Genomic DNA, 13412 nt, shown 5'->3' on the forward strand with positions numbered 1-13412 from the left:
CCCCCAAGTACTGAGCACAGACCAGATGCTGGATGGGTGGGCAGATGGATGGATGGACGGATGGATGGACGGATAACTGTAGCCATCAGTCAAGCAAATATAAGGTACTCTGGGGTAGCCACTGACCCTGGCAAATCAGACCCTCTTTGGCTAAACTTTTCACGGGAAGGCTTGATAAATACTACTTATTCTTACGTAGGAATATTTATGTTATTCAGGGAACAAGGCTACATGTTCCCATACTCAAGAAATATGAGCAATATTGTAATATTATTATTACAATTAATAAAATATTGTAATAAAGGAACTTTTCCAACTAACAATAGCATCTACTCAATTATCCATGCCAATGGAAAGGAGTGAGTAGGGGCTCCGAATACAAAAATCACATATTTGACTATTTGAATATACTGTTTGTGGATTACAATAATTAAAACAAAATAATGAAGCCATGGTGATGCCTAATTCAAGAAGAGAAAGAAGCTGATTCTCCTTCCCTATCGTAAGCCCCACCAGACCGAAACAAAGCACCAGCCTAAGACGGGTTCTTTCCATTTCTTCTAAGCTCAATTTTGGGTTCATATTTTCCTTCTCTGGGTTAGAAGGGAGCACAAAACATCTATATTTACATCTTCCCTTTGACAGTCTCAGCCCAAAAAGTGTGAAAGAAAGTATAAATTGTGTCATAAAATCCCGATGTTGAACTACAAGCAAAACTTACTGAATAGAAACAAGTTCCCTGTGATAAATCTCACTGTATTTACATTTATTAGAAAATTACCTGTGAAAAAGTTCTTCTGTGCGAAGATGAAGTGGTAGGTGGCTTTATACACCTCGAGCTCACACTGCCACGTCTGCGGCATGTTCCATGTCCGGGGGTAGCTGGCGTTGATGTGGAACTGCAGAGTGAAGTGGGGCATGTGTGAGCAGCATCAGACATGAATTCACACACACCAGTGAGTGATGAAAACTCATTTTCCTACTGAGCTGAACAGAAGGGCACCTCGAGATTTTAATATCGCTGTGGCTGAAGGTCAGCATCCATGGTTACATCCAGTTCCTTGAAATATGAAACATGATGTGGTCGAAAGCCTTTCGGAACAACTACTCAGGCTAGAGCCTGATACTGTACTCTAGCTAAACTAACGGAGGAACAGCCGCAATCTCCATTCCTCTGTAAGCCTAACCTGTTCAGTGAGGGGTGAGGGGCCAGGGAGGGCGGGGTACAATGCACACCGTCACGCGGGAGTCTGGCCCCCAGAGCCTCCCAGGTTCCCACAGACCTGACACGGTGCTTTCTGGTGTATGCCACCTGCCACAACTGGGAAGTCTGCAAAGGCAAGAGCCACCTGACTGGGAGCAGCATTGTTCCACTGCACTACTTGTCAGCAATAGCTCAGGAATCATTCAAATGCTGAATATGCCAGCTTAGTATATATTTATGGTATTCAATGGATTCTTGGTAATTGTAAGATTTCCCTCTTAATTTACTGATAGATCATGTGCAAATATGCTTGTTTAGACAAGCACTAAAGGACCTAATGGTGCCATCTTATATAAAAGAATCCTCTCTGAATATCAGCCATTCTACAAAGTGGCTTCGGTTGTTATTGTTACTGTTGTCCCTGATAGTAATAATAATAATCTGCCTGATTAATGAGTCCCCAGTCTGGAATTGTAGGCATGAGCATTTCCATAGCTTTTTCTGTTTGTAACAAGGTGCAATCGAGGGTATCAATCCTCCTCCATTTACCTCATTCATCAAGTAAAAAGCACAGTGAATTATTAAGCCCTGAGAAAGAATCCAATGGGGCCAGAAAACATACAGTAAAAAACGATCTCATTTACAACACTGGAGAGAGTTAGGCTAGCCATACAGTGAAGTTTAAAAACAATATTATAACAAGTTCTCACATTTTTCAAGGCCCAAAACCCTTATCTCATTGCCTTATCTTCACTTGCCCCATCCTAGGGGCAGAGCCACAGAGAGATGCCAGTGGGGCCACAGCCCTGGTAACCTCCTCCTCTGCCCAAAACAGGGCCAAGGGCACCCGGGCTTCTTGAACGAGAAGAGGACTTCCTGGTCATTAAATTTTTATTTTACGCACATACGTATATCATCATATACTCTCGACTTACTGCTAACATTTCTGCTTCCAAAAGGGTCCGGTATTGCATGCTGGTGGTGGCATCAACATGTAAGAGTTGTCCTTTAATTGCAGGGGTGTAACCTAATAAGTGAAAACATAAAAATTAAGAACCTAAAAAATATACTTGTGTATGTGATAATATTAAAAATTTTGGACTGGAAACAACTCCCACCACCACTCAAAGAAGAAATCCCTGAAAAACGGTGACCAGTCACTGTTTAAATACACCCAATGATGGGGAGCTTGCTATCTAACAGGGGACCTTTCTCATTTGAACAGCTCTGAAGGATGACAGTTCCATCTTCACATAACGTCTATCATGATTTTACTTCCCAGGGCAAAACTACAAGTCTAGTCCCTAAACACTAATTTTCAACTATTTAAGAGCCCCCATCGCCTTTCTTCTCCCACTGACTCAAGGGTACATGTCTTCACCATTTTCGGCTACTCCTGCTGCAGTGGCACTTACCAAACCACATGGCCCGTTCTGAGCAAAAGCAGACAAGTTCAGAGTAATTCACTTCATTTCTTGATGGGCTGCCTTTCTAGAAACACTAACTCGGTGGTGATTATCATATGGCCATTTCAACATGCATTCTCTTCTGGGCATTTATTTTTCAAACACCTGAATCTCTAAAAAACATTTTAAATGTATTTGAGTTCTAGTTTGCTATTGTCTAACTGTTGCCTAAGCCTATTTTCCCCTCAGATAGTCATCTTAAAGGCCACCTAACCTTTATCAAACACCTGACTGAACTTTCCTGAGGCCCTAACTCACTCCAGAGCTCCACACCCAGTGCTCTGTGGTACCTCCCAAGAACTCATAATAGGAATGCTCAAGATAGCGACCCCCTCAGCCCCCAGGGCACCAAAAACTATACAAAAAAAAATTGTGCAAATATTCTTTCCTATGTGCATCATTAGTTTAAAAATGGTGGCAGCACTCCCTCAACTAAACCATTCTCCATTCTGTGCAACCCCCAACTGCCTCTTCCCCCACTACACAATTATGGCTGCCCTAAGAGATGCTTCTTTCCAACGAACTAAGCTGAATCAACGAGTCCTAGAGAATGGCAAGCAGCTGCGTCAAGACTCAGCAGGATTATTCTTTTAAAACTAGCTAAAGGAAGGTTGGTGCTTCATTAAACAGCCCCCAAGTTATGGGAAATTATACACTCTGCCATTCTCAGTCAGTTTGTCAACTGATTATATAACCGAGCCGACCCAACTGCTACCTTTTTCTCTTTATGGGAACTAATGAATCTAGTCAGCCCTCTGCCTGCTTTCTTCTTATACAAGCAACAAAATAAGTGACAGAAACTATAGCTATCAGGGCATTATTTAATATTTTAAATACGACATGTTTCTCTTTCTTAAAGTTATGCTATTCAAAGTGCCCAGCTTACTCTCTGATAAAACCTACTACTATAACTTAAACCAAAGCCTAATAGTCACGCGGTCATCACAGCCCCTGTACCACGTGCCTGGTGCTGGGCTCAGCATCAGGCACAGAGCAGTGAAAAGGCCGACGCAGGTTCTGCTCTCACGGAGCAACAGGAAAAACTAACAGGAAATACACGCTAAGTAAATTATGCTCATTCTTGCAAAAGAGGAGAATGGGATAAAATGAATACACAGAATTATAGGACTTAAATCAATTTAAAACATTTTCCCCTCTCTCCAGGTGCACAAATAATTTAATTATGTAATATTTACTGTTAATAACTATAGGTATATCAAAATATAATAAAAAGCTGAAAAAGAAAACCCCATTAATTAATGTTAGTTTAAATGGATTAACATACTATTATTTATATATTATTTCCCTACTAATCATTTTTTTATTTTATTTTCCAATTACAGTTGACATTCAATATTATATTAGTTTCAGGTGTACAGTATAGTGGTTAGACAACTTACGAAGTGATCCACCTGGCACCATACACAGTTATTACCATGTTATTGACTATATTCCCTATGCGGTGCTTTACATGCCCGTGACTGGTTTCTAATTGCCAATCTTAATCCCTCCCCTTTTCTCACACAGCCCCCTAACCCTCCTCCCACCCGGCAGCCATCAGTTTCTTCCTACTAATGATTTCAAACAGAAAAGCACTCATTGCAGCTTACCATTTTCCTCAACTGTCATTGGAATATTAATTTCTAAATAGGAGCCGGCTCCTACATTCACATGTACAGCATTTGTTTCCTACCAAAAGAAAAAAAATTATTCATATAAAACATGTATTATAATTATACTCCCATCTTTACTCTTCAGCTATTATCATATAAAATAATATCATCAATGATATTAAATAGGTATTAAAAGTTCCTAAGAACAAAAGTTCAAATTTATACCAAAAATACACTAAAAAAATTTGGCCAGATATAAGAGAGAAAATGAAGCAGACTATAGTATAAAAGTCTATTATTATTAATGAACTTCTTTCTACTATTTGGAACTTAATGAAAGTAACACATACACAATTATCGGGGACTAGTCACCAGAAAAATACTCTGGAAAATAATGTTCAGATTTTAAACACTATTTTCTATATTATTCCAATAATTACCCTATTCTTGGTAAACAGCAAGTCAATCGTAGCATCTGCAATAATATTCATTCGCAGTTCAAAAGCAAGGATCTGCCGTGGCTTCCCAGGCTGTGCAACTTCAGAAACTTTCAGAACTTGATAATCAGGTGGGAAAAAAAACTTCCATAAACAATCTCTGTATAAGAAAGCAGAAAGAATAATGACATTATTCCAACAAAATGACCTCTGATAAGGGACCAAAATCAGTATTCTAACTTTATATTATCACTGCTACCTCATTTAACACTTACATATGAAACAAAAACATGAAGTCACAAAACACCTACTATAATTTCCCTTCAGTAAAACAAAAGACTGTTTGCTCTAGTGTTTTATACTGTCAGACATCAATGAGCTCTGAGCACTTAATAATTATACTATTATCAAATGAGACATAGGTAAGACCAACTTGCACTGTTCAAGCACAGTGTGAGAAATGAAAGACTTTATACACGTGTATCGATGGTCCAAATGGCCAAGTTGCTACACTAACTTGCAGCAAGGTCTATTTACATAAAAGCCTTGGCATGTCCTCAGAATTACTGGCACATCTTCTCTCCTTTGTTTAAAGGGCTTCGATAAACAGAAAGATGGTCATAACATGTAAGAATTATTTCAGAACTAAGGCAATGACTAACAACTGAAACCCTTTCAGACATTCTCCATGCCCTCCAGCATAAAGTCTATTTCTGCACTATCTGCCCACCTCCCAGGGGCCCAGAGAGCCTGCAGGACGGGTCTCCACCGCCAGTAGCGCGAGCAGAGCGCTTCTCTTGCCTTGGTCATTTACCCTCCTCTTCCTTCCCTGGCTAACCCTCACTTATGTTTCAAAACTCAACTCATACTTCCCTCTGCCAAAAAGCCTCCCCCAATCTTCTATCCTCTGATCTTTACTATGAGTTAGGTACTGTAATGGGCTGAATTGTGCCCCCCTAAAAATTTGGATGTGGAGGTCTTAACCTCAGAATTTGGCTGTATTTGGAGAGAAGGTCCTTACAGAAGAAATTAAGTTAAAATGAGGTCTTCTGGGTGGGCCCTAGTTCAATAAGACTGGCACTCTGCTAAGAAGAGGAAATTGGGACACACAGACCTACAAGACACACAGAAGTGAAGGCAATGTGAAGAGAGAGAGAAGGTGGCCAGCTGCCTGCAAGCCAAGGCGAGAGGCCTCGAACACATCCTGCCTCGCATCCCTCAGAAGGAACCAGCCCTGCCACCACCTTGACGTCCGAATTCTACCCTCCAGAACTGTGAGAATCCTGTTGTTTAAGCCACACAGCCTGTGATGCTCTGCTCTGGTAGCCATAGCAAACCAAAACAGGACCTTTCTAAATGGTTCATCAAGACTTCTTGCTTTCCCCTGTCATAGCACGTAATAAACCTCTCTGACTTTTTTCCTCCACTAACGCTCAACAATATATGTCTTTTATTCTGAATTTTCACAGCCCCCAACTCACTGGCATATGTGTTGATTAAATACAAAAGAAAAAACAAAGGAACCGATAAATGTGCTGCTCGAATACCATTTTTCTAATGAACTCGCTCCTCTGGGACTTGCTCTTCTGGGACTACAATTATTCTACAAGTAATTGTAGAGAAAATTACTTGTTTCTCTACAAACAAGTAATTATTCGGATGAAAGTGTCTAAGGATATTGTACCCCGCCATTATAATGTTATAAAAAATGTGAAGCTAGTTTTGATAAAAATTACAGCATTAGCTCTGTGCATTGGACTTATTAGAAATATACTCAAGTACCTCTGCCTATCGGCCCACGGCCCATAGTTGAAATCTGTTCCTTTGCCACAAACTATATCCAGTCCCCAACATGGAGGCAAATCTTGTAATTTGCAATCCTCACTGCTGATTTCTCCTTCAATATTTTCTTCTGTTTCTTCTGGAACAAGTCCTACATTGCAGAATATACAATATAAAGGCAGTTACTTAAAATAACCATTTAGAAAGTTTCTTTAGATCATCAGTTCTAAAAGCTTTTGGATCTCAGGAATACTTTAGACTCTTAAAAATTATTGAGGACACCAAAGTGGGTATTTTTGTATTATCTCTATCAAAATTTACTATATTCAAATTTTAAGTTGAGTAATTTTTTAAATTTCATTATTTTTAAAATAATAAACTCATTATATGTTCACATAATGAAATGTCTATTAAATTTAATGAAAATGATATGGGAAACAACTATATTTTAATAAAATTTAATAAAATTTTAATTTCACTTTAATGAAAATAGTTTTTAAAGAAAAATAACCATATTTTCTAAAACAATTTAGTGAGAAGTATTTGCATTGTTTTTATCTTCGCAAATCTCTTTAATGTCCAGCTTAATAGAAAACAGGTGAATTCTCATAGCTGCTTCTGCATTTAGTCTGTTGTTCAAGGATTTGAAAAAAAATCTAGCTTCATACAAATAGCTGGAGAGAAAAGAAAGGAGAATTTTGATAGCTTTTTCTGATAATTCTGGATATTCTTCTTTGACACTACACCAAAATTCAACAAGTGGTAGTTTCTTAAAGGTTAGCTCTCCGATGTGGAATCTGAAACCATACTGTTGAACTTTTCCTACTTTGATACGTTAAAATGTCCTATCTCTCTTGTGCTTTGAATAAATCTTTTACCCATGACATGACCTTGCAAATCATATATCAGTCAAGCGGAAAATACTTGTTCACTAAGATATGCATATTTTCCAAATATTGATACATTTCATTATTAAACATTTAAAAAATCACATTTGTTAATATCACTGGTAGTCTCATCAGAAAAGTCATCAAATGCACAATGGCAGACCCAAATTTTCAAAAATTCTAATTTTCACATGAAAGCTCAAAACCAGTTTGTCTCTAGTTGCTCTTTCAATTAAAACTGGTGTTCCATGAAAAGAGCAAACAGATGAGCTTGGAGCTCAATCACACAAGCACTTTTCTTCAAAGCATGAGAGTGCTGTGGTACACAGCGGAAGTGCGTTATGTGTGCTTCCCACTTTGGCACAATGAATATTTAAAAGCTTCCCTAGGGGTCAAGAGTTGATCAAAATAATTTTTACTGCTTAATCAAAGACATGTTAAAGTAATGTTGGCACTTGCTGTTTTACTGTGAACATGTGGCAGGGAGCCTGTAGTTTGCAACCACGGCCTAGAGACTTGCCAAAGCGCCAGCAGTTTCACCACCATTGCTTTGGCACCACCAGTGCAAATGTCAACATGGTGAAAATGGCCAATAACATCCTAGTTTTATTTTTAAAATACTCTGACCTCATAAGCCCCTTGGAAGGTATAGAAGTAGGAACAAAGGTGCCCAAAATCCAATGTTTAACTACTTTTATAAGATTGAAGACACCCATTAATCATCATAGCTGGATTTTAATCCTGAAACTTGAAGCCTCCAATCTAATGTACTGTGATTTTTTTCCCTAAGCTGACTTAGGAACTACCTAAACCATCACCATATTCCCAGAGGTTTTCCCATGTGGTCATTTGCATTCACAATTTTTGAGGCACATTTGTGAACATGGAATTTGCAGGACAGATTACTATATTGTTTTCTTTGGGTCTGAAATGCTAAAGTAATATTCAACATTTGACAATTACATAGATATTTTTTAGGTAGGCACGCTTACATCCACATTTACCATTTATTGATGCTCACTTATATCCTAAGTAAGGAGACTGAAAATATTATTAGGCATTCCATTTCACAGCAGAAATGGAACTGTAGCTATGAAGCATACTTTCAAGAAGCACTACCTGGCTCGTCCATGTAGTAGTAGATGTCGACATCGTTTGACTGCATCACCACAAAGCCTTCTCCCATCAGTCTCGGCGGTCTGCAGGGCGAGGGGTGGGGAGGGGAGGGGGTAAAGTAAGTACATATCCAGAGTTCAAAATGTTTGTGCTCTAATTAATAGTGCTAACAGGTGAAAACAAAAAGGGAAAAAAAAAACAAAACTAAAAAGCAATCAAGTGTAGCATCTTGAAAAGGGAAAACATCTTTCACATAGACGATAAATGGCTCCATAGTTGTATCCTATACTAACTAATAAAATACTGAAAACTTTTTAATCAGTAAATTAGTCCAAGGAGAAAACAAAAAAATAATTGTTTTGCATTGTTCATTGTAAGTTTTGAATGTCAGAAATCAATTTAAAGCAAAGTTCAGTCAGTTAAATACAATGGAAGAACAATGATCAGAAAAAATAATCATATTCTGCATTTGCAACAAATTTAAAATTAAACTTAAAATTCAACCTTTCTATACTAACACTACAAAGCTGAATAAGAAATATCATTTTATATAGCTATAAAATAAAGTACTATAATCTTTCAGAAACATTAAATTTAAAAAAATGCCATTTTTATTAACAACTTTATATTACCTATTTCCATGAATGCTTAGTTGATCAACTTGAAACAAATTTACAGCAACATCTCAAACTCAAATTCTGGAATAAATGTTTCTCTACAATTTCCCAAAAACTGTTAATCTTAGTTGCTTTGATTTACCAACTTTTTTCTTCATCATATACCACAGTATCTTCCCTCCATACCGAAATTAACTTCTCAATCATTAGCTAATTTACATAAATTCAGCAACCTTCTTCTAAACAGGTATTAAATCACAAAGGTTAATGTTTAATCTTATCATTTAATCTTCACATTTAGTTTTAAAGAGTGAAAAATATAATTTTAAATCTTTTAACACAAGGTAATAGCAGAATACTTTTTCATCTTACTCTCTAGTAATTTTCACAAAAGCCCAATTTATTTATTCAGTATCATAACTTTTACCTATAAACATAGCATTGTGGGCATAACCACATTCCAGAAGACGCTCTGAAAAGTCCGTGGTCCTGGAAAGTGAGACCAGGTAGACCCACAGCCGTCCAGGTGCCCCTCTATCATTCTAGCCAGTGCCAGGAAAATCTAACAGCAAGAAGTGGGAACTAACTAAAAGGAAACAATCAGGCTTCTTGTGACCTCAGAGACTTTATGTTGCTTACACACAAAGATAAAAGCTGGGACACAGTGGAAACTCATCGTATGAATGCCAAATTACACAAATTCACCACAGAGTCTCCTTCACAAAAAGAAGAGAGATTGAGAATAACAAAGATTACAAGCCCTCATCCCACCGTGAGCGTGTGGCCCGGAGTCGGAGGGGAATTCCATGTCTGCCGTTCGCCCAGGGTCCCAGTCCCTCCTATGGAAGCACCCCACCAAACAAGGGTGACCCCATGTGCATCACCAAAACACCCTGTCTCCGGAATGCAAGCAGATACTTCACAGGAGGAAAACAAACCTGGAAATTCAGGTGGAAAACTGACTGGAACTTAAATGTCCAGCAAGTTGCAGCACCGTACCATCCTAACTTCACCAGGTGTCCAAGAGTAATTTCAATTCAATTTTCAACTTTTCATCAACTCAAAATGGTAATCCACCATAATTCATTTGTTGGACTTACTATTTATCTATTCTTTCTGGAAATAAAACCTACCTGCAATGTGTATTCTCTAACATCAAACATCAAGGCTTAATTGCCCAAAATAAATTTCCCAAAGACAGTGAGAAGGAGAAAAGGGTAAAAAAATTATAGTTATAATCTTAAAGAAAAATATTTAAAATTAGAGTTTACCAATGGATAGCATATCCACTTATCTTACAAAGCAGGACCACATTGTTAAGTGATTTAATAGGCAAAAATCTGCCTAATTATCACCCAACTTGGAACAAAGAAATTAAAAGAATGCCAAAGATCTCATTGATATCTATATTAGATATAAAGAAGTTATTATTTTTATAAGGCTTCCTTACTCATCATTTTGAAGGCCAACATATCTGGGACTAGGAACAAGCATGACTCGAACATTTTCCAGCTTTCCTTTCACAATATGCATGAACTGGTCCAGGTGGCTGGAAGGTGGCTTTGTGGTGTAAGTCAAGAAAGCATCGTCAAAGTTGATGCACAGAGTCTGAGGCTGGTAATGATTTCCAAAGGCCAAGCGTCCCTGAAAAAACAGGTAACAGATATCATGGCACACGATTCAGGCCATATATTTTTCCTCAGCTGACCCAATAACAAGCATTTACAAGCAACAACTAAATGATGCCACTTTAGAGCTATGTATATTTAAATTACTCCACGGATCAACTTAGACCTGTGGCTAAAGAGATTTAAGTACTCGTGAATAAATAGCCTTTCAGGTCTAATACATGTGTGCTAAAACGGTATTGGTGTTAAAATAATTCTTTCACCTTTATGAAAACTGGAACCAAAAAACTACAAAATTACTTTCTTTTCTTAAGTGAAAATTACTTTACAAAAATAAAAGTTTCTGTTATTAACTCACCAAACATTAACTGAAGCAGAATTTACTTACTGTGCTCACATTGACCTTTATGACTGGAATAAGTGATCTCCATGAAGATGCGGGGTCCTGAGATTCTGTTTTTACTTTTACTCTGAGAAGAAAAAATAGAAACTGACATATATAAGAAAAACTTAAATATCTGAGGATACAGTTGACTTCCTCACAGTACACACTATTAATATTAGCTGTACCTTTCCAAATACATCTCATGACTGCTCCAGTAAAAAAAACACATTGACCATCTAACGAAATACTAAGATCCCTAAAATATCTGTTGGAATGCACTCTATCATGTGCCAATTTTTAGATTAGAAAGCTACAAGCAAAACTATGATTTTGGAATGACAAGCTTTAATATCAAAAATATAAATTATGATATGCTGTCATTACATCTACCATTATGCCCTTTACACTACAATATGCCATTTTATAAGGCAACCAAAATTATTATTAAAACAACAAATGACCAAGGTATAAGTCACTTTGATGTTTTCTGCTGTTTTAAGTGCTTCTGATTACCCAGCTGATCTTTTTCCTACCGTAGTCCCACCACTTTATGTCAAATAATGTCCTCTCAGTAAAATGAAAATGACAGGCCAAGAGTAAGAAAAAGAAATTACTCAAAATTATACGAAGTACACAAAATTTAAGAAATAAAAAATTTCACAGCAATTTACTAAAGATTTCAGATGAAAACGCAAGACATATCTCTTCAATAACCCGCTAACTCCTAAGTCACACTTCTGAGGCCATCTCCACTAAGGCGGCTTTCAGCGCTTAAAACAAAATTCAAAACTGACCTTACGCCCTCCCCTAAACCTACGCTTTCTTTAAGGCTCCCTGACTAAGCATGACCAGTACTTAAATTAGCAACTTGGATTCACTGTTGACTCATCCTTCTTACTCATTCTCCACATCTGACCTACCACTATCTTATGGATTCGTTTGCCTAAGTAGATCTGGAATCCATCCATTTTTCTCCCTTCCCCTTGTGAGCAGCCCAGATGATGAACATCTCTTCCCTAAATTGTTACAACATCCTTCTATCTGGTCTCCCTACCTCCAGTCTTATCTCCCTCAAATCACATCACAGCATTACTGACCTGAAGTAAAGCCAAATATCTAACACTTGGACCCTCAAAATCATTGTGGTCTAATTTATCCGCATCTCAAATAGTCCACTCCAGCCTCAGTAAATAGCGTCTAATATTGCATATGATGTTTCTTCCATAAGGAAGTCTCTTCACTGCCTTCTCTGCCTAACCGAGTCACCCTTCAGGTCCCAACCCTTCCAGATCCTTCCATGTCTGCCCGCAGAATACTATTCTTGCCCCTATGGGAACACTTCTTGCACTAAAATGTCCTATTAACTGTCTAACTCCCATACTAGGCTATAAATTTCCTCCAGACAAAATAGTTGTCATAGTCCCAGTATCCCCAGTACCTCAGGTCAATGCCTGGGACATAATATACTTATCATGTATTTAAGTATACATAATATCTTTAAATATTTAACTGATAATAAATGTTCTCATCATCTACTTAAAAAAAACGAGTCCGGCCGAGTGGCTCAGTTGGTTAAGAGCTCACTCAAGAGTGTGAGCTCTTAGCAAAAGGGTTGCCAGTTCGATTCCCGAACCAAGCTGAGCTGTCACTGAGCTGCCAACAGGTAGCAGGATGGCTCAGCTAAAACAAAACAAAACAAAACAAAACAAAAAAGCTATTAGGTACATAAGTCTCTTCAGCATTCAAAAATCAGTTAACATTAACCAGCAAAACATGAAAAATCAAACAATCATATCAATACATGCAGAAAAAGCATTTGACAAAATCCAACACTGATTCACGATTAAAAATCTCTCAGTAAACTAGGAATAGAGGGAACCTTCCTCATCTTGATAAAGAATGTCTACAAAAAAACCTATAGTTAACACCATACTTAATGGTGACAAACTAAAAGCTTTCCCACTACGATCAGCTACCAAGCAAGGATGTCCCCTCTCACCATTCCTTTCAATTTTGTATTGGAAGTTCTAATTAATGCAATAAGACAAGAAAAAGAAATTAAAGGTAGAAAGATTAGGAAGGAAAAAATAAGACTATCTTTCTTTGCAGAAGACGCAATGATCTATGTAGAAAGTCTGAAAGAACTGACCAAAAAAAGCTCTTAGAACTAATAAGTGATTATAGCAAGGTTGCAAGATATAAGATTTATATACAAAAGTTCTATATGCTAGCAATAAATGAGTGAAATTTGAAATTAAAAACACAGCAACATTTACA

At 37.5% G+C, this 13412-nt stretch overlaps 1 protein-coding gene across 9 annotated transcripts in view; it reads right to left on the reverse strand.

Annotated features, from left to right (window-relative positions):
* The window catches only part of BLTP1 (bridge-like lipid transfer protein family member 1), a 169084-nt gene that overhangs the window by 121929 nt on the left and 33743 nt on the right, over positions 1 to 13412 (reverse strand). For all 9 annotated transcript variants that reach the window (XM_019667736.1, XM_019667803.1, XM_019668173.1 and 6 more), the window contains exons 8-15: positions 11139 to 11220; positions 10573 to 10766; positions 8509 to 8588; positions 6503 to 6653; positions 4724 to 4880; positions 4281 to 4359; positions 2140 to 2231; positions 782 to 899 (exon numbers count right to left, since the gene is read on the reverse strand). In XM_019667736.1, the coding sequence (XP_019523281.1) occupies positions 782 to 899; positions 2140 to 2231; positions 4281 to 4359; positions 4724 to 4880; positions 6503 to 6653; positions 8509 to 8588; positions 10573 to 10766; positions 11139 to 11220 (953 nt within the window). The remainder of the gene's footprint in view (positions 1 to 781; positions 900 to 2139; positions 2232 to 4280; positions 4360 to 4723; positions 4881 to 6502; positions 6654 to 8508; positions 8589 to 10572; positions 10767 to 11138; positions 11221 to 13412) is intronic.

Source organism: Hipposideros armiger, unplaced genomic scaffold (genome assembly GCF_001890085.2).
Source record: "Hipposideros armiger isolate ML-2016 unplaced genomic scaffold, ASM189008v1 scaffold_1, whole genome shotgun sequence".
NCBI classification, from domain to species: domain Eukaryota; kingdom Metazoa; phylum Chordata; class Mammalia; order Chiroptera; family Hipposideridae; genus Hipposideros; species Hipposideros armiger.